The 21661-nt window shown below is 43.9% G+C and overlaps 2 protein-coding genes across 2 annotated transcripts; one reads left to right on the forward strand and one right to left on the reverse strand.

Annotated features, from left to right (window-relative positions):
• Positions 1-1915: 1915 nt before the first annotated feature.
• Positions 1916-6735, reverse strand: LOC103646315 (actin). The gene is made up of 9 exons (XM_020548264.3): positions 5756-6735; positions 5466-5533; positions 4348-4488; positions 4008-4074; positions 3525-3918; positions 3062-3436; positions 2894-2975; positions 2473-2558; positions 1916-2363 (listed from the first exon to the last, which is right to left on the reverse strand). Exons 4-6 carry the CDS (start codon positions 4065-4067, stop codon positions 3099-3101), a joined length of 792 nt encoding a protein of 263 aa, XP_020403853.1. The 5' UTR covers positions 4068-4074; positions 4348-4488; positions 5466-5533; positions 5756-6735; the 3' UTR covers positions 1916-2363; positions 2473-2558; positions 2894-2975; positions 3062-3098.
• Positions 6736-17317: 10582 nt separating this feature from the next.
• On the forward strand, positions 17318-21661 carry LOC118476230 (thyroid receptor-interacting protein 6-like). The gene is made up of 4 exons (XM_035965054.1): positions 17318-17370; positions 17739-18087; positions 20178-20289; positions 21258-21661. Exons 1-4 carry the CDS (start codon positions 17318-17320, stop codon positions 21347-21349), a joined length of 606 nt encoding a protein of 201 aa, XP_035820947.1. The 3' UTR covers positions 21350-21661.

The raw sequence follows: 21661 nt of genomic DNA on the forward strand, positions 1-21661 counted from the left end.
TCGTGTCATGAGAACTTCAAAGAAGGCAAGTTCATTCTACCCTTGATGCATAAATTACCTATGCTTTCTACCATCAACTAAGCCGGGATCATGGGAATGGATTCATGCATATGTGAGACGAGGTTAAGCCTGCATTAAATTCACATTTGGTCTCAAGGAAAACTATGGGATATTGGTGGTGTTTTCAAAAGAAAATGTTTTTTCAAAAATGGGTATGATGAAGGGTTATCACCCTTATCATCTTGAGTGGGATGATCGGGACTCCCTAGTTTGGGAGGCCCCCCTAAAGGAGTTGGCTCAGCCGGGTTAGGTGTGATCATGAAGGATTGCCCCGACTCATATAAGGATCGGTTTGTTATCCTTCATTACCTATGCTCTTATCAAGTACAACCACTCGAGTCTCTATGGACAGTCACTTGATCTGAACTTGCATGGTATGCACCCTAGGGTTATTGGTGACTAGGGAGCACCAGAAGGATAAGGAGGGGGAACATTTTCATCCTGGTTTGGGAGAGCGATGACAATGTTCTTTTCGGTATAACCGTTAAGGTAAAATCGTGCAAGGCAGGAAAGAGCTTTGGAATCGGATCTCATTGGCCATGAGATCGCAGAGCCGGACTAGTGGGTAAAGTGTACACCTCTGCACAGAGTCAAAATCTATTCGAATAGTTCATGCCCACTGGTATGGACGAGTTTGGTATGGTATGACAATTAGTGTTTTGTTTTCAAAAAAGGGATGTGAAAATGTGTGCATGGTTTGGAAAGAAAAATTATGCTACGAGAGCGGGAATCTCAGTGGTGGTTGAGTAAAGGAATATGCTCTTCTCCTATATTCTAGGAAATACCAAAACAATGCCTCTTCTCTGAGACTGATTAACTTTTCCTATTTCAGCTGAATTATCTCCGCCACCAGAACCGTTTGATCCCCTAGTCGATCTAGAAATGAAGGAAACGCTGGATATTATAAACATGGCTAAATCCATTATCGACGAAGTCGTGAACAAATTGTTGAACAAAGTTGCAGAGAAGGTCCTTAAAGAGGAATAGTAATAAACATCTTGAAAAGCTTGATGTATACTATGACAAAAACTATGTAATATTTGGAGTATGTAATGTTGAATTGAATATGTAAATTATTGCAGTTTATTTCTTTGCGATGTATGAAATTTACACACATACCGTTTTTGAGCCTTCGGCAAAAAACACCTTCCCTTCTTTTCATGCTTCGTAAAGAAAAAGATCCATGCTACGTAGAGAAAGATATTCATATTTTGTAAAGAGAGATCCCTTCTTTGTGACAAGGTTGATAAAACTTTATTTCCTGAAACTTAGTTCGTACCTTGGCACCTTTTTATTTTGACGAAGCATTTGCCGAAGATCAGCTTCGTATTCAATTCTTGTGTTACTGATGCAATATGATGTATGATGTAATGTTATGTGAAATGATGTAATGATATGATGCAAAATGATGAAGATGCCGAAGACACACACCCACACACCCACACTGGAACACACACGCTCTGCATCTCCTTAGGAACGTCTTTTGAGCTTCTTCACCTTTTACTAGGATAATGCCCGTGCGTTGCAACGGCACACGATCATATTTAATGAGTAACTTTAGTAATTCATTTAGACAAAGAGTTTACCTTATGTGTATTTCACTTGCATACATGGGAGTCCGTGAATTAGTACATGGCATCACGATCACGATAGTGGCTTCGATCACTGTGCTCGCATTCTAGCTCTCTCACAATTTAATAGGCAAGTGTATTAGCATATAGTACACAGAAATTGTAAAGAGAGCACTACAACAAGTATCTGCCTGTAACTATGTCATTGTCTCCACAGATGGTAATGAAGTAAGTGATTCCATACATGATATCTAACTTTTGGGCAAAATAACATGATATAAACATTCGCAAAGTTAACAGAACTTGTTAACAAGCATGATCAGAGAACACCAGTATCAGTGCTAAGACCAGAACTTGCTTTCCAAAATGCAGGCCACGGTTAAACATGAGTCATAGTAGTAGGTGACAATTTCAGCTGTCCAAGACCAGAACCAACTGATATCCAAGTCCAGAACCAAGACTAACTTCTACAAACATTTAGAATAAAACTGGCTTGCTACAAACATTTAGACTAAAAAGAAGAACACACATTTGGAGTGAACCCAGTGGTATCCAAGTACAGAACCACACATTTTGAGTGAACCAACTGCTGTTGCATGGCACAGGATCACACATTTCAGATTTCAGGAACCAAATTGCAGTTGTACATGGCTTGGATCTTCTTCTTTGGAGTTATCTTTTTCACAGCTCTCCTTAATTTCCTAGGTGGGGACAGTGTTGAAACAACCTCTGCTGCACATTCCACCGGTGGCACAAGTTCATTCACAGGAGGCATTGGTACAATTTCAAGTGAGGAAGATGGAATGCTAACAAGCAGCTGTGAGGAAGAATCCACACTTACTTCGAGCTACTCAGCAAATGCCTCAGGCTCTTTTGGAAACCACTTTTTAGTCATGCATCTTGATGTACCAAAATGTTTGTAAGAAACTGCATCAAATCAGTGTTCATAAGAAACAGAATTTCTCTAGTGTAGGTCAAACATAAACTGCAAGGTATGATTTCATATCACTTGGGAAATGTAATAAATGCTCCCAATGGAACATCAACATGATCATGTTAAACTGCATCAAGTACATGTTATCTGTTATTTTAGTGAAAATCTGAACAGCACACAGAAGAAACATGGGTGAACTTTTGCTAGCCAAGCTATACAGAAGCTTATTTGATCATGTCAAAAGAAAAGAGGAGAAAGATAAAGATAAGTTATATGTACCTACTGTGTACTATGCAGACAGTATATAAAAGTAGAAAAGATCGCTAACCAATCATTTTACCCCACAGCTAAGCTAACTGCTTGAAGTAGCGGCAGCGGTGGTCGAGCGCGGGCTGAGGCGGCAGCAATGGCTAGGAATCAGATAAATAATTAAGATTGATAATGTTATTGTGTAATTACTACACACCTCTAATTAAGAGAGTTTCGGTATTCTCACCTCGAGAAGTCTCTTAGACAGTTTCAGTATTCTCACCTCAAGATTGTGAACAGGTGCACCCCTGTCTCCCTCTTTGATACCAGGCACCAACAATAGATTGCAGCCCATCGGTTCTCAATCCTGCTAGCAGCAACAGCAGCCCATCACCAAGCAAATAATATTCAACAAAGAAAGCAATACAATAATTGTGCAAGGAATAAAATCTTTCAGTTAAATTTTGAATAATATCTTTTGAACAAACACAGTCTAGCGCAGATGAGCAGTCGATGAGGTCACGACCGGCCAGGTCAAGACGAAGGATGGCGTGGGGGAGGGCGTATCCCTCGTAGATGGGGGCGGTGTGGCTCACACCATCTCCCGAGTCGAGCACGATACCTAAGAGAGGCCACAGATTTTAGAGATTACGGACTGCAGGAGAAAATTGGATTTGGAAATTGTTAAGCAGAGAACAGAATCAACTCACCTGTGGTACGACCACTGGCATACAGAGAGAGCACGGCCTGGATGGCGACGTACATAGCGGGGGTGTTGAAGGTCTCGAACATGATCTGGGTCATCTTCTCCTTGTTAGCCTTGGGGTTCAGGGGCGCCTCGGTGAGGAGGATGGGGTGCTCCTCGGGAGCCACGCGGAGCTCGTTGTAGAAGGTGTGATGCCAGATCTTCTCCATGTCGTCCCAGTTGCTGACGATCCCATGCTCGATGGGGTACTTGAGGGTCCGGATACCCCTCTTGGACTGCGCCTCGTCACCGACGTAGGCGTCCTTCTGCCCCATCTCGACCATGACACCAGTGTGGCGCGGGCGCCCCACGATGCTGGGGAAGACGGCCCTCGGGGCATCGTCGCCAGCGAACCCAGCCTGTCAAGGTTGGTGCTGTTGTTAGGGCCCCAGCAGCCACCGAGAACCTTGCATTCTCAAGAACAGATGTGACCAAACCGGTGGCTTACCTTGACCATGCCAGTTCTGTTGTCGCAGACGAGGGGCTGGATATCCTCGGCATCAGCCATTTTCTACCTACACCAGAGCTCGCCCGATGCCGCGTTTATTAAAACAAGCAGAAAGTATCCATGAGTTGCTCTACAGATTCCGTTCTAAAAGGCATCAATTGAAGCTATTCTCTGTTTCTATTTTGCTCCCAGCATAAGACAGTAATAAAAAAAACATGGCATTGACCACCAAACCACAGATCGGGCCATTTTGTTAACGAAAGCAAGTGAAAAATGCTTCCTGATCAAAGGCAAGTATTTGTTTTTGCATACTTATGGTCAGGTCAAATAATTAGCTTACCGCTTGTCTCATGGTTCGAGGAAAGCCATCAAGGATGAACCCCAATTCACCCTTTTCTTCTCCCTCTTCTAGGCGTCTTGACAGCAGATTTATGATGATCTCATCAGACACCAGTTTTCCTTGATTGACAATATCAGCATGCTGGAAAGAAAGCATACAACAACACAATTAAAAAACTGACAGAAGATTTATGTTGATCTCATTAGATGCCAGTTTTCCATGATTGTCAATCTCAGCAAGCTAGAAAAGAAACACACAACTAACACAAAACCAAGCAAACAGAACTACAAAGTGGTAAAAGAGGAGGCACAACAGGAGATTCTAATTTTCTATGTGAAATTGCATTGGCAAGGTTATGGTCTAACTACAACTAAACTACAGCCTACATTCAGAGGCCAAACGATTAAATTACATATTTACACTGTTTTATTTATTTAAACAACAAACAGCTAGTAGCCTATGTGGAGCTACTTATCGATTTTACAAGCTTCTGAAGGGTTTATGGATTTGCCCAAACATTTATTTAACCATATTACTCTACAGGTCAATTTTCCTTTTGATTCATTGAACTATGTGTGCAACCCTTCTCCATTTCAGTAACGGACATATTTCTTAACTGAAGGAAGGTTCTAAATTTTCAAGGACTGTTTTTTGTCGATGGCTGCTATGGAGATGATTAATGGGGCTGCGAAAGGATGTTTCTTGGTGCATAATCAGCATGCACCGACTTTTCGTAAAAAAATAAAAAGTTATAGATAAATGAGAACAACCTCTGAAAAAAATTATACTACAATGAACAAAAATGAGAACAAAGATAAAAATCTCACCATCTAAATTTTTCTACAATGCATTTCTGACCAAACAAAGCTCAAATATACATTGATTCCTAAAAGGAAAATCAGAATTCTTCTAGTTCCAGACTATGGGGTAGGACTCTACCTAGCAAGAAGAGACAGTGCAAGTGCAAAAGTACCAGTATCCTGTACAATGCTGCTTAGTTTAGCCTATTACATAGAGGCATGCAAGTGCAACATCAACAATGTCTGTATTAGTATGTTTCTCAATAGCTCAAATGCTCAATATGACATAAGTCAAGAAGTATTCAAGGCAAGGCAAACCTTCTTCTCTGAGAGTATCTTTGGTTGCTTGCAAAAGTCTAGTGTATTTGGAAGGTCCATATACATCCCTTTGAAGAACATGCAAATATAGGATAGAAAGCTTGGTTAGAAACAATATTTATCCGCGCTGAATAATCAGTTATCTTCTAACTCAGTTCAACTTGCCATTTCTGCTTGTAGCCTAGGATAGCCAATTCATTGAAAATACATCCAGGGACCAGGGGTGCATGGCGCACATCCGAGGATCAAAATAGGGATTGCAATTTCTAAAGTGGGGGTGATCATTTTACCTGTGCCCTACTGTTGTCGCTGGCTGCTTCTGCCCACATGCACGGTGCCCCTGTTGGCCGTTGATGTGCAGCACCCGGTGGCCAGTGCTTCACGCCGGCAGCCTCCACCGAAACAGACAAAGACAGTTCGCAGAGAACAGGCATTAGAACAGACAACAGGCATCAGAACGGACAATAGGCAAGGCATTAGGCAGAGCACTCCCAACAGGCAAGGCATCAGAACAGAAAAGGCATTAGAACAGACAAGGCATTAGAATCGTGCACCATCCTCGAATGTGGACGCCTACGATACAAACATAAGGAGGAGTAGAGATAGGATGACAACTAAGCGATTATGCTTCAGATTTGCATAACAAATTTATGGCTCAAATATATTTCTCAAACACACAGTATACGTGTATAATCTAGACAAAGGGACCTAGAAGTTACCTTGATCTAAAGGGAACCTTTGACATTGTCCACAACTTCAGGACCATCAATGTGTCACAGTAGCGTACATGAGTTTTGAATCCAATGGCCTTCTTAAGTGACCTGCTAGATACCTGTCCTAGAAAGGAATAAGGTGAGGTAACTGGTAAATTTTAGAACAATTTGGTAAGTACAGGATTCGCCAACCTGTGGTACAGCATGCACAAAACAGGAGGTACGATGAACCACAAGCAACTGAAAAAAACTCTTGATGCCTCTAGTTCACAGTCTGAATAACTGGAAGCAACCTTGAGGATCACACAACCTTTCTTTAGATGGGATAATTTTGCTGATGGATGCAGCAGAATGCCGTTGTTGGTTTAAGGACATAGAAAGGGGTTAGGATCACACAACCTTGAGGATCACACAACCTTGATTGGATGGTGGATGAGTCTTGTGGGTCGCAACATAAGTGACTGGTGTGACATTCTGATGAGAAATGCAAACAGTGTGTCACCTAAACAAGTAGCAATTGTGCTTTATATCATTTGTGCACTTTAAATTTTAGATACTATACAATCTAATTAAATTAGTACCAAAGAATACTATATAATTTCTGTAACAAATTACAGTCCTGGTATTTTAAGAAACTCCATGTGTAACTAAACATACCAAAATTAAACAGTCGATAAAACAAGAAAACAATTGTTTACACATGCTAACGAGGCTGGCAAAAGTATCCAGCTCTTTGGGTTTAAGGCTCCAGCATACAAAGTTCACTGTCCTTCGAAACTATGGGCTTTGAAACTATGATGATTAGTACTTATGTGGAGGCGGAGTGGATTCATGGGCCTCGACGAGCTTGACGTGCTTGGTCTCGATGGCGAGGCGGAGTGGCTGCAGCACCAGGAACCAGCTCGGCCTACGACCCGTTGAGCATGCGCCCAATTGACCCAAGCGCCATGATGACCGCGCCCTCTGCTGTAGCCCCCTTGAAGCTATCTGGAACGACACAGACTACACAAAGACCATCACAACTCCATCATCAGCCGCCACGAGATCCCAATGCGAGGGAGGAGAGGGTAGAAAGGGGCCGCAGACACCAAGATATGACTGAATGGATTGCTGCAGCGCGGCGAACTTGCCGCGGTTGGCAGCGCGCTCTTTGGGCAGGGCCTCAAAGGCCTCTGCGTGACGAACCCACCTGCGCCGCCCGCCATGAACGAGGATATCAGCTCTAGCCACGGAGACATGAGGAGGGGTTAGATCCGAGGAAGGGGGTGGGCTTGGGATGGTGAGGGCACGAGATCTGCGACGGGATGTGAGGGAGCCGCTGCGGGCATATGTGGCAAGGAGTGCCGTTGGGAGAGGACGGGCGGTCTGAGGGGGAGGAGGCGTGTACGTTTGGTGTCGCGGCGCGCGAGCACCTTCGGAGCGACGTAGGAAGGTGTGCCACAGAAGGTGTGGAGGAGGCCGTCGGGGTGGAACTTGTCGGCGACCGCCGAGAGGCCGAAGTCGGAGACCTTGAGGTGTAAGTATATAGTTAAAACAACCAAAACTTGAATGATATCCAAAGCTTGATGTTAAATAACTGATGCAAAATAGTGAAATCAAACGATAATAATTAGTGCAGATACCCAACCTCTATGAAGCCGAAGATTGCAGCAATATCTGAACCATTCGGCTCATTCAATTCCAAAAGAGCTTCCATGATCATGGCACCATACCTAGCAAACAAATTTGATGTTGTAATTCAAATATTAACGAGGGCAATAATTTTAAAACAAAATGGAATGGAAATCCATGCTACATCCATCAACTCTCACACCATATGGTCAGTTTAAAGGTTTGAATCTTGAGAATCATATTTATGGCATTTCTAGACATCAGTTGGCTTATCTACAAATATTCCTGCTAAACCAGGTCCACTTTTTAGTTTGCATTCCTGAAGCAGCAAGTGCTGCTTCAACTCAGATGTCCTTCAATCCAACGGAAGTTGAAGTAATATATCATTCAAAAGCTTATCAGATCCTCTTAAAGATCAGACCAAGAATAAAGGAGGCAACTATCTGGAACAGGATGAATAGAGACAACCTTCATTTCACCCATAAGTATAAGCATAGTGTGGGTGTGACCATGCAATCACCCTTGAAACAACGTGCTTTTAATCAGAATTTATATCTAGGTTACAAACAACTATGCATTTAAAGTTAGAATTTCTAATTAAAGAGAAACCAACTTTGGCAGAGTTTTCCCATCCTATGGCTTTTTCTCAGCATCTGCAGGCAGTGTAGCTTCAGTAAATTTGTTTGTCGCCGAGAGGCCGAAGTCGGAGACCTTGAGGTCGCCGCGCTCGTCGACGAGGAGATTCTCGGGCTTGAGGTTGCAGTGGAAGACGCCGTGGGCGTGGCAGAAGCCGATGGCGGAGATGAGCTACTGGAAGTACCTGCGCGCGGTGTCCTCCTTGAGGCGGCCCTTGGCAACGCACGCGAAGAGCTCCCCGCTGCGGACGAACTCCATGGCGAAGTAGATCTTGGACCTGGTGGCCATGACCTCGAAGAGGCGGACGATGTTGGGGCGGCGCATGCGGCGGAGGATGGCGATCTCGCGCTTGATGTGTAGGACGAGGCCATTGCGTAGGGCCTTCTCCTTGTCGAGCACCTTGATGGCGATGGTCTCGCCGGTGTCGTCGGCATGGCGGGCGTGGTACACCTTGGCGAAGGTGCCGTGGGCGAGTGAAAGTTCCCTTTGACCCGGGAACAGGATCTGGATGTCGCCTAGAGGGGGGGGGTGAATAGGCGAATAAAACTTATTACTTTAAAACTTAAATTCTTACTCTACTCGAAGACTTAGTACGCAGTGGAGTGAGAAGACTCTTCGAGTAGGTTGCAGCGGAATCAGAGATCCTGTCTCAAAAATGTCCTGCACTCAAATAAAGCTTATACCACAGATAAGTATTGAAGTGCAGATATAAAGACGAGTGAGACAGAGAGTCAGGGTACAATACAGAACAGAGCACACAGACGCAAGGATTTATCCCGAGGTTCGGCCAAGCCTGAAATGCTTGCCTAGTCCTCGTTGGAGTTAGCCACACCTGGGCTTGGAGTCTATTTCAACTCCTTCCTCCGTTTGCTCAGATCTGTCAGTATGACAGATAGAGCCTTTCACTATTGAGTGGGGTTACAACAGAACCGCGGCTGCTTACAAACTTCTTGGCAGCACCCCGGTAGAGTAACGATACGCCCAAGACCTTGCTCTAGCTCTTTGCAGCACTATTCCTCTCTCTAAAGACTTATAGCTGTGCCTTCTACACAAACTATAGAGTTACACACAAGAGGGAGAGCGAGAATTGATTCCAGTGAAGTCTACACTTGTTGGCTGCTCTTGTGTTTTTCTTGGAGGCGCCTAGGAGTCCCTTTTATAGACCCAAGGGGCCTAGGAGCCGTTGGACTTCATTTGGAAGGCAATATCAGCTTTCTGTCGGGTGGTGCACCGGACAGTCCGGTGCACACCGGACACTGTCCGGTGCCCGATTTCTTTCCTTCTGTGTTGAAGCCGACCGTTGGCAGTCTTGGAGCCGTTGGCGCACCGGACATGTCCGGTGCACACCGGACAGTCCGGTGCCTCCATCTAGCCGTTGGCTCGGCCACGTGTTCCGCGCAGATCGCGCGGCCGACCGTTGGCCCGGCCGACCGTTGGCTCACCGGACAGTCCGGTGCACACCGGACAGTCCGGTGAATTATAGTCGTACGTCGCCGGTGAATTCCCGAGAGCGACCAGTTTGCTCGAGTTCAGCCTGGCGCACCGGACACTGTCCGGTGCACCACCGGACAGTCCGGTGTGCCAGACTGAGCTGCCTTGGCTGTACATAGCCAAGCCCTTTGCACCTCTCTTCTTTTCTTCTTCTTTCTGTTTCTAACACTTAGACAAGTATATTAGTCCACAAAACCAATGTACTAAGTATAGAAACATACCTTCTCTTAATCATTAAATCTATAGTATTCCACATGCTTGAGCTTTGATGTTGGACTCATAAATCATCAAGTCGGCTTGTCTTGATCTAGATTGACATTACTTGGCTCCAACATCCTGTAAAGGTCACATAGAACATCTCCAAACATAGGAACAACCCAAACTAAAGATCAAGGTGAACTTAGCTCTTTTGGGCTGCTTCCAGTTCTGGTTTTGACACTTGTTCTCCTTCTAGTGACCTTGATCTCCTTCTTAGAGCTTGTTCTTGAGCCTTATGACTTACACCACATAACTGTAGCTGTTACCTCATTGGCTGTAAGTCACGTTCTTATGTAGTGATCCTTGATGTGCCGTAGCTGTTCTCAACTCGATCACCCTTGACTTTGCAAGCCTTCTTCTTCACCCTTGGCTTTGGGTTCCTCAGCCTCCTTGACCTTCTCCCGTGCACTTGGTACCTCGAAGCTCTTCTTGCCTCCGTCCTTGGCTTGATCAGTTGTCTCCGAGCTACGCACCCGAGTCTCACTTTTGCAATGTCCATCTTACTAGTGATGTCCATTATGTATCCATAATCCAGTTCTTGGACCATCACATTTGTTCACTTGTGTTGAACCCTGTAGACTTTACTTTAAGCACCTGTTCAACACTTAGTACACTTGTTAGTCCTTTAATTGAGTTGTCATCCAAACACCAAAACTCACAAGAGAGCTTTCAATCTCCCCCTTTTTGGTGATTGATGGCAACACAATTAAAGCTTACATAAGAATAAGATTTGAAGCACAAATTTTAATTCTAAGATTATAGAATGCTCCCCCTAAATAAGTGCTTACTTCAAAAACATAATTTTGGCCTCAGACGCCAATTTGCACATACTTAGGCAAATCGAAACATTTCTACACCTGCACTTTTTAGTATGCATTGTGGCAAGAATCAAACCATGATGCTATAACACACAAATGCACATAATCAGAGTTAAACACCATTCAAAATAGTGGATATATCACAGGAATATCAACCTACCACTATTCATCATTAAGATACCAATTCAAACTAATACCAATTTAAACTAAGACACTAATTTAAGACAATCTTAAAGCACCATTAACCACATGACTATCTATTACACTATAGAAGCCAAATACTTCATCGCAGCGGAAACACTAGTCCATATGAGCAACATTGCAAGAAACATGAATATCACACTTGGCAAAGGTCAAACTAACACATCACCCATTAGGATAAGCTTTCCTCTAAGGTTGAGATAAGCTTCACAAATTCTCCCCCTTTGACATCAAACACCAAAAAACATACTCAAGCAAGAACATATGATGATGTCAAGGGACAGCAGGGTGTTAAGGAGGAAAACGACTATCAAAACTCCCCCTTACTTATTGAGCATATGCCCGATCAACATTTAGGCAAGATACATATATGCAAAAAGATTAATACTCCCTTTGTACCTTTACCATGTTGTAGTGTACTTCCCATCTTGAAAATATCTGATCTCTCAAGAGCTTCTTCACACTTGTGCTTACTTTTTCTTGTTGCTAAGACACCAAACTTAGTTGCTCCGATACCATTATAGTATTTGGCACAAGAAGAAACTTCCATTCTAATGATTATCAAAAGATGTCAATTGAAGTAGACTATCACGACTACTAATTGAAAGTTACCAATTGCAAAAGTTCATTTATTATCATAGCTCCATGATATTTAAGCATCTATTACCACCAGATATTATAGAGCATGAGCAATCTAAAGATATGCACTTACTCACAACTTGAGATACCAATTTCTTGACTTACAGAGGTACCCAAGTCCAGATTGCTCCATTTCTTGCTTATCTTCTCTTTTCCACCTAGAGACTATACAAGATCGCTTCACGAAACAGTGAGTCTCAAAGGACACAAGTTATGTGTGCTCTCGCTCAAGTTGTGCATCAAGTATTTGAATGACTTGCACTTTGCACATTCTAGCTTCCTTAGAACTAGAGGGGATCACAACATACCTTGGTCAAGGCATACTCTATCACTTTCATCACACAAGGATGCCAATTTGAATATCAATTGTAAAACCACTTAACACCAATTTAAGGCTAAATGAAAGGTTGACTAAATTCAACAATGCATGCCTCAGTGGCACCTAAGCCAATTCAATATTCAAGGAAGTCTAACATTTACTCAACCTGTACATGCTTCATATTTAACTATCATTGCATATACCAATTCAAGATCAACACAATCATGTATATAAAGCGAAATATCTAAGCATGTCATGATTAAGAAGGTTTCTTAGGTGCACAAAAGAAACAGCATTTTAAAGGCATACATTACCTAAACCAAGATATTACCAATTGAAAGACAAGAAACACAGCTATGATCACTATCAATGGAACTTCAAGATATTCAATAAAATTGCACAGTTCCATTTTCCATACCTTTGCCTTTATGAGAGCACTTGTTATCACCAATTCAGGACTCCTTTTGCTCACACACCTCATAGCTCAAAAGGGCACGACATGGATTTGAAATTCACACAATACTAAACTAGGGTAATCATGTGAACATGCACTAAACAAAATGTCATATTTGCACATAGCATGACTTACAAAAAGTTACAGGTTTATCCATATACACCAAGAGAGTTAATCATTGTGGATATAACAAATGAAATAGCTACCCATGAATGATTCAAAAGATATATCCTATATAGCATCAGTCATGATTAAGCAAACATAATTATGATTCATTTAACACAGGCAATCATAAAGCATAACTACTCCAAAGACAGGTAGCACAACAAGCCAACTTAAGAGCAATACTAAATTGCAATTATGTACTTAAAATACACGGGGTACCGTCCTTTGGAGAGCTAGCTGTAGATTCTCATCAGAGTCCTTTTACTTGATTCACCAATAATGATTAAGGACCTATACACCTTATTTTACTTGAGATGAACATGGGATTAGTGTCTCACAATAATTCAACCTTGGGACAATAAACACCAAAACAATTAACAGCTTAAGCATAGAGTTTTAGATAACCGTCTTAAGCTCTCCCATGGTCTCCAGTCCATCTCAAGTCACCTGCATGGTCTAGTTAGCACAGTTTGGTACCCATCTCGAGATGGGTCCATAACGTTCATCTAAAAGGGCCTTTGGTACCCAAATAGCAGTTGTGCTAGTTCTAGGTGATCTCATTATAGATCTAGCACAAGTGTATGGTTTGGGTCTCCTAAGCGAATGAGATTGACACACATTCACTTCTTTAGGAATCTTACCTTTATAACATACCTTTGATATATGACCCTGCTCACCACACTTGTAGCAGAAGCGTCGCTCAACCTGACATGACGCTTGTTGTTTGTCATTTTCCTTGGAGAGGGTCATCTTGGAGGATGCACAACCTTGATTCTTCATGACCGGACATGAAGTGATAAAGTGGTCCTTATTGTTGCATCCAAAGCAACTTCTTGTCCCTTCATCCTTGTCTTTGTACGGACAGGATGCGATGAGGTGGCCTATCTCCTTGCATTTGAAACACCTCCTTTTTCCTCTTCCCTTTTTGTGCTTGAAGGACATGGAGAGATGATTAGTACAAACAACATGACTAATTGAATTTTTACCTTTTTCCTCGTTCATGTTGATTTCTTCATTTATAGCTTTGGGAACATTCTTCTTGTTGAGCTTAACACTTGCCGCAGTTTTTCCTTTCTCAAGCTTCTTCACCACGCGCCCGTGGATATCTTGAGAGAGTTGAGCAATGTGTCTTCTCCTTAGCTGTCTTTGCTTCTTGTTCCCACGCAATTTTCTTTTTGATCCTGCAACTTGTTTCTCAAACAAAGATTGGCCTTTCTTGGGGCGGTGGAGGTCAGCACATGATAATATTTTGACCAATTGATTACTAGTGCAAGAATGAGGTTCATATGAGTTTAAACTAGTAATTACTACCTCATGAGCAATATCGAGCATGATATGATCATCAACTAGTTTACTATGAGAGTATGACAACATATCATACTTTTCACTAAGAGCAAGCTTTTCTAAATTCATTGTTTCTACTTGACTTCTAAGCATAGAATTTTTAGTTTTAAGTTGAGCAACATTAGATAGAGCGTCATAATTATTACTTTGCTCAATTAACATTGAATCATACCGTTGGACCAAGACATCATGAGAGCACCTCAGCTCCTCATGTTCTTTGGTCATCTTCTTCAGGCTGTTGTTTGATTTGATGAGAGTCTCCTCTAGCCTGAGAAGCGTCTCGCCTTGTTCCTTGTTCCTTCTCAACAACTTAACCACGAGAGCTTTGTCCGCTTTGTTGAGATGGTTGTAGAAACGGCGAATCTCCTCTTCTTCCACATCATCGGTCTCGTTTTCCCTGTCATTATTATTAGTGGAAGCAATACAGAAAAATGTACCTTGTGGTGATGAAGACTCATCCTTGCTATCATCCTCATATTCCTCCTCATCATCGCTTTCGTCTCCACTATCATTGTTAGCAATAAGACATTTATAACTAGTGGAAGACAAACCTGTCGGTGAGGTGGATTCATCGTTTGGTTGCCATCGTTTTTCTTCTCCCTTTGAAAGGTTAGTACCACAAGCAACATAGGGAGTAGAAGTAGTACAATTTGCCACACAATATTTTACTTTAATTCTATTCCATAAATCATGAGCATCAATAATTAAATCATTATCACTACTCATGATGGCAAAATAAGCACCTCTAGAAAGAGAATCAACTAAGATGCTGCAAGCACGGTGATTTAGAGAAAAACATCTTAGTTCATCATTAGAGGGATTTTTACTAATATTAGATGGAAAAATACTTCTACTAAAGATCTGTCTCAAATCAGAATCAGCACTCATGAAAGCATTATAAATAGAGACAGACCAAGATTTGTAATTAGAGCCATCGCCTAAAAGAATTTCTACAGTTACCTCTTGTGATGACATCGTTATCTCCGGGCGGCTAAGCCCACACTGGAGAGGCCTAGCTCTGATACCAATTGAAAGTTCCCTTTGACCCGGGAACAGGATCTGGATGTCGCCTAGAGGGGGGGGTGAATAGGCGAATAAAACTTATTACTTTAAAACTTAAATTCTTACTCTACTCGAAGACTTAGTACGCAGTGGAGTGAGAAGACTCTTCGAGTAGGTTGCAGCGGAATCAGAGATCCTGTCTCAAAAATGTCCTGCACTCAAATAAAGCTTATACCACAGATAAGTATTGAAGTGCAGATATAAAGACGAGTGAGACAGAGAGTCAGGGTACAATACAGAACAGAGCACACAGACGCAAGGATTTATCCCGAGGTTCGGCCAAGCCTGAAATGCTTGCCTAGTCCTCGTTGGAGTTAGCCACACCTGGGCTTGGAGTCTATTTCAATTCCTTCCTCCGTTTGCTCAGATCTGTCAGTATGACAGATAGAGCCTTTCACTATTGAGTGGGGTTACAACAGAACCGCGGCTGCTTACAAACTTCTTGGCAGCACCCCGGTAGAGTAACGATACGCCCAAGACCTTGCTCTAGCTCTTTGCAGCACTATTCCTCTCTCTAAAGACTTATAGCTGTGCCTTCTACACAAACTATAGAGTTACACACAAGAGGGAGAGCGAGAATTGATTCCAGTGAAGTCTACACTTGTTGGCTGCTCTTGTGTTTTTCTTGGAGGCGCCTAGGAGTCCCTTTTATAGACCCAAGGGGCCTAGGAGCCGTTGGACTTCATTTGGAAGGCAATATCAGCTTTCTGTCGGGTGGTGCACCGGACAGTCCGGTGCACACCGGACACTGTCCGGTGCCCGATTTCTTTCCTTCTGTGTCGAAGCCGACCGTTGGCAGTCTTGGAGCCGTTGGCGCACCGGACATGTCCGGTGCACACCGGACAGTCCGGTGCCTCCATCTAGCCGTTGGCTCGGCCACGTGTTCCGCGCAGATCGCGCGGCCGACCGTTGGCCCGGCCGACCGTTGGCTCACCGGACAGTCCGGTGCACACTGGACAGTCCGGTGAATTATAGCCGTACGTCGCCGGTGAATTCCCGAGAGCGACCAGTTTGCTCGAGTTCAGCCTGGCGCACCGGACACTGTCCGGTGCACCACCGGACAGTCCGGTGTGCCAGACTGAGCTGCCTTGGCTGTACATAGCCAAGCCCTTTGCACCTCTCTTCTTTTCTTCTTCTTTCTGTTTCTAACACTTAGACAAGTATATTAGTCCACAAAACCAATGTACTAAGTATAGAAACATACCTTCTCTTAATCATTAAATCTATAGTATTCCACATGCTTGAGCTTTGATGTTGGACTCATAAATCATCAAGTCGGCTTGTCTTGATCTAGATTGACATTACTTGGCTCCAACATCCTGTAAAGGTCACATAGAACATCTCCAAACATAGGAACAACCCAAACTAAAGATCAAGGTGAACTTAGCTCTTTTGGGCTGCTTCCAGTTCTGGTTTTGACACTTGTTCTCCTTCTAGTGACCTTGATCTCCTTCTTAGAGCTTGTTCTTGAGCCTTATGACTTACACCACATAACTGTAGCTGTTACCTCATTGGCTGTAAGTCACGTTCTTATGTAGTGATCCTTGATGTGCCGTAGCTGTTCTCAACTCGATCACCCTTGACTTTGCAAGCCTTCTTCTTCACCCTTGGCTTTGGGTTCCTCAGCCTCCTTGACCTTCTCCCGTGCACTTGGTACCTCGAAGCTCTTCTTGCCTCAGTCCTTGGCTTGATCAGTTGTCTCCGAGCTACGCACCCGAGTCTCACTTTTGCAATGTCCATCTTACTAGTGATGTCCATTATGTATTCATAATCCAGTTCTTGGACCATCACATTTGTTCACTTGTGTTGAACCCTGTAGACTTTACTTTAAGCACCTGTTCAACACTTAGTACACTTGTTAGTCCTTTAATTGAGTTGTCATCCAAACACCAAAACTCACAAGAGAGCTTTCAGCGAGCAGGCGGCCCAGTTCGTAGCGCCCCAGCAGGAGGCCTCCGCTCTTGGTGGGCCCCAAGGAGGAGGCCGGCCGTCGGGACTGCGGCGACGCATCCCACGACGGCGTTGGGGTGGCGGCCATCAGGTAGAGGAGGAGGTCAGGCACGCAGAGAAACGGAGCGGAAGGCCGAATGGCCGATTAGGGTTTAGGAAGCGAGGGCACCGGGGCGCGTGAGAGGAACGTGATGGGTGGCCGGCCGACATTGGAGGGGGGGAGAAAGGGCGGCGCGATTGGATCGTGCGTGTAACACCCTGAATTTGGGGTATAAAATTTCTTTTCTAATATTCATCCAATTCAGGTGTTACTCTCTCATTTCTTTGCTTTCCTTCTCTTTTTCCTAAAAATGGAGAATTATTTCATTTTATATCAATGTGTGAGTCTAGTAAAATAGAATCCTAAAAAAAGTCTTGATTGTTGCATCATGCCAGGGACAATTATGTTTTTTCTGTTGTTGTTTCTGTATTGGCAAGTGAACTGGTGGAGTATGCTTTAGTATAGGGTTAGAATTGAAATAGCAGAAAAAGAAAATAAAAAAAGAACAAAGGAAACCTAATCTACCCCGGTTCCTCGGCCTGCGCTGGCCCATGATGCGCAGCCCAACACAGCTTCGATGGCCAGCGCGCCCTGGCTTCCCGCCCGCGCGCCCGCGCGAGCGCCGAGCCACCGCATCCTATCGTCCTGCGCTTGGGCCCCACTCACCAATCTGCCCCACGCCCCACCTCCTGTTTATCTTCTCCGAAACCGCCCTCCACGCATGACTCCCCCACGACGGTTCCATTTGCCCCAGCACCCCATTTCCCTCTCCCTCTCCCTCACACGCGCCCACACCTCCGCTGCCACCGCCGTTCACGCCGTGCTGCATCTGCAGCCGCGCCATCGCCCATCACCTGGTGCCCCGCCGCTCTGAGCTCGCATCGTCGTCCGCCGAGGAGCCTGCGTGGAGCCGTTGCCGAGGTGAGCTCTCCTCTCTCCCTTCCTTCCCTGCACACGTGCGTCCCCGCTCCCACGGTCTGGTCGTGCTTCGCCGTCTTGCCCCGGCGAGCCGAGCAACGCCAGCGTCGCTGTAGAGCTGCTACTCGCGGGCTTCCTGCCCCAGCCGCGCGTTGTAACACCGCTCCGCCCTCCGCCGCTGCTAGCCGCATCCAGCCCACGAGGTCCGCGTTCCACCCCCTTTGCACATCACCGAACGCCAGCTCCTAGCCATGTGCCGCTAAACGCCTCGTTCCTGGTCTTGCTGCGCGCCCGGTTGTGCGCTGTCGTCAATCCGGCCAGCGAATTGGCGGCGAGTGGCCGAGCAGCCCAATGGCCAAGCCTAGTCGGACGGTAGAGAGCCTCCTCCTTTCTATCCCCTTGCTGTGGCTGTGTTGGATGGTCCAAGAAAGTCAAAGGAAGAAGAGGGACCGCTGGTGCAATTCGTTCGTCCGGGCAGAGCCAGAAAACGAAGAAACCATGTGGAGAAATGGCTGGTGGGCCCACCCATGTGCTCATGCATGCCTTGAGAAACCTCTTGGGCGCATGCATGAAAACAACCCCAGGAAAACGTGGCCAAGTTTAGGACTTTTCTTTGGCCACTTCTACCGTGCAGGATTTTCTATGGACAGGTTCTTATGGCCCACTAGGTGGTTAATCCCTCAACCAATTATATTGCGCCACATAGCTCAATTCGGTAACTATTCATATCTTTTCGCATTATAAATCCGCTTTGACCCGTTTCAGTAGCGTTAACTTTATAACAAATAAAGTGCATATTAGTAACATTGTTTTGTCGTGACACATGTTATAATTAATTAATTAATTATTCATTTAGTGGTTATTAGAACGACCTTCCAATTAAATCTAATTTATAGTTTTAATTTATGCATTTATAAATAAACGTTAATATGATTAATAGTAATCAAATGTTTTGATTCAACATTACTTAGTGTGATTATGACGTGTGTTTAGCGGTTCTCATATGTTGCATAGTTTATCATTCGTGAATTGTTACCTATTCAATAAACCATATGTCGTAAACCCGTTTTGACTCGCTTTAATCGCGTTAACTTCATAACCTCGTCGCCATCGTGTTGATGACATTATTTCATCGTGATGCGCGTTTTAGCTAATTAATCGATTATTTATTTATCTGACAGTTACTAAAAGTAGCAATCTAATCAAACTAACGTATACTTTGATTCACTTTATAGATACTTGTTAATATATCTGCGCCTGCTCGTGATGGTAAATTTCTTCCGCTTATAATCACTTAGGTTAAATAACATTAATTCATCAGGTCATATATTTTAAATAATTTATTTAATATCGCTCGACTAATGGTTATTAGATTAATATTCTAACTAGATTAAATGTGTAGTATTCCACTTGATCTTTTATAATAAATATTAACATAGCAAATATTAATTAACTACTTTATGTATTTAATATTGGTTTAGTATAAACGTGTCACCTATTTAGTTTTATCACCTGTCGCGTGTGCTGTTCCGCACGTGGTGGCATTCTCGTTCGCTCTGGTCGCGCATGTTGTTTCGTGTGTCGTCAGCGTGCTATGTCGTGCGTGTCCGCGCGTCATTTGCACGCTGTCGTATTGAGTTCGTCGTCGTCACGTTGTTCGCGCTTGTCGCGCGTGGTGCGCGCGCTAGGTCTCGTGCAGTCGTGTTGTTTCACGCGTTACGTATTTCGTCTCACTCCACTAATTCGTCCCGCTTAGAGTCGCTGATGTTATTTAAATTACTTATTTAACTAAGAATTATTAGTGTGGTCAGCTAATTAAAACTGTGCGATAGATCTAGTTTCATTTTAAATAAATATCGATTAATATATTCAGGTCAAACTAAATGTTATGATTAATACTCGTTTAGTGTAGACGCGATAACCTCTCGATCATAGCTCCGCCTGTCGCGTTCCTTTTCCCTCGTGTGACCGTAGTAACGCGCTCTATTTCGTTTTGCATATTTTATTATATTTTCCTTTGTATAGTGTAATGTTCTTATGCATATATGTTTGTTTGTTTGTTCCTGTTTGTCTTCGCTTCGCATTGCGATTAGATCGCGATTTGTTTCCGCGCTCCGAGGAATCGACGATCAAGCGTCGGCGACCAAATGATCAAGCTCTCTGAGTTTTATGAGGTTGAAGATCCTGAGCATCTGTTTGGTGAAGGCAAGTGTCCTCTGACCCATTATGTCCCATTCACTTTTAATGCACTGTCCCACATTACTTAATTGAAACGTAAGGATTGACTAGCTTTCTATTTACCTTATCATTGTTTACCTTTTGGGTTATCATGGTTAGCATTATGCTATTGCTTTACTTTAATCAATGAACATGATGTGAATACTTATGATACTATGATGTTATCCTGATGATGTTCCTGTGATACTTTAGGGGGCTCAGACTGTTTCCTGAGTGCCTCTCCGTAAGGACCTGTTTGGGGAGTGACAACCCGGGATAACAGTGCAACCATGAGGGTGGAATGGGACGCCCTTAGCTGATTATTTAGAGGAACTAGAGGTGTAGTTGCTTCGCCGTCGTGCTGTCAATGGGGTCCAGGCACAGTGCTTGCTCTGCCGAGGATGGGTGCCGAGGTTCTTTCGTTTTGCTTTTGTTAGTCACCCTCCTGTGGGGAGAGGTACTGTGTTTATCAAACTGGAGAAACCTAACGGGCGGCTATGACCTCTAGGGAATCTTCGTAAAAGCTACGTAGTGATACCCTGCCGGACCACCTAGGAAGTGATCAATGGGGAGTCATGATCCCCGGGCAGAAAGGGAATCATGACTCATGGGTAAAGTGTGCGACCTCTGCAGAGGGAATGAAACTGATATATCAGCCGTGCTCACGGTTAAGAGCGGCCTTGGGATCCTCTTTGATTAGAGATACAGATGATATGAGACACAATGGTTTTATTTATGGTTTTGGTTCGATGCTGATATTGGTGTTTCCTCGATGAGGAAATGGTTCATGGGTTGGTTATCTGATAAAACTTGGCTTCCACTAATAATAAATACCTGACCAACTAAAAGCAATCTGCTTTGACCTTAACCCCACATAAAGCTAGTCCACTTCAGCCAAACAGGACATTTGCTGAGTACGTTGATGTGTACTCACCCTTGCTTTCACAAAACACCAGGTTGCCTTTGGTGCAATCTATACTCAAGTAAAGAAGAAGGCGTCGAGGCGGATCTCCAGGAGTTCCAGGACTTCGACGAGTTCGAGGATTAGGCTAGCGACCACCCCCAGTCAGCTGTCTGTGGTGGGTTTATTTACGTTGGCTACGTTTCTATTCTGTGTACTTTGATTATATTATGTAAATGACTCTAGTCTTTATATTATTACTTACTCTTTATTGTTATTCGAAGCATTGTGCTATGATGAGTCATTTATGTAATCGCCGTGTACGTGAATTTCTGATCCTGGCACGTACATGGTTTGCATTCGGTTTGCCTTCTGAAACCGGGTGTGACATAAGTGGTATCAAAGCCTTGCTGACTGTAGGACCGCTATCCTAGAGTAGCATTGGCCGTTTTAAGGACT

This window comes from Zea mays, chromosome 2 (genome assembly GCF_902167145.1).
Source record: "Zea mays cultivar B73 chromosome 2, Zm-B73-REFERENCE-NAM-5.0, whole genome shotgun sequence".
Classification (NCBI taxonomy): Eukaryota; Viridiplantae; Streptophyta; class Magnoliopsida; order Poales; family Poaceae; genus Zea; species Zea mays.

What these genes read in the sequence shown, in the direction of transcription:
- LOC103646315 (XM_020548264.3), bottom strand. Translation starts at nt 4,067, where the DNA reads ATGGCTGATGCCGAGGATATCCAGCCCCTCGTCTGCGACAACAGAACT. An exon ending in ACAGAACTGGCATGGTCAAG is followed by an intron (nt 3,919 to 4,007) that starts GTAAGCCACCGG and finishes CAACCTTGACAG; the next exon opens with GCTGGGTTCGCTGGCGACGA. An exon ending in TGCCAGTGGTCGTACCACAG is followed by an intron (nt 3,437 to 3,524) that starts GTGAGTTGATTC and finishes GGCCTCTCTTAG; the next exon opens with GTATCGTGCTCGACTCGGGA.
- LOC118476230 (XM_035965054.1), top strand. Translation starts at nt 17,318, where the DNA reads ATGGGTGGCCGGCCGACATTGGAGGGGGGGAGAAAGGGCGGCGCGATT. An exon ending in TGCGTGGAGCCGTTGCCGAG is followed by an intron (nt 18,088 to 20,177) that starts GTGAGCTCTCCT and finishes CATTGCGATTAG; the next exon opens with ATCGCGATTTGTTTCCGCGC. An exon ending in TGAGCATCTGTTTGGTGAAG is followed by an intron (nt 20,290 to 21,257) that starts GCAAGTGTCCTC and finishes ACAAAACACCAG; the next exon opens with GTTGCCTTTGGTGCAATCTA.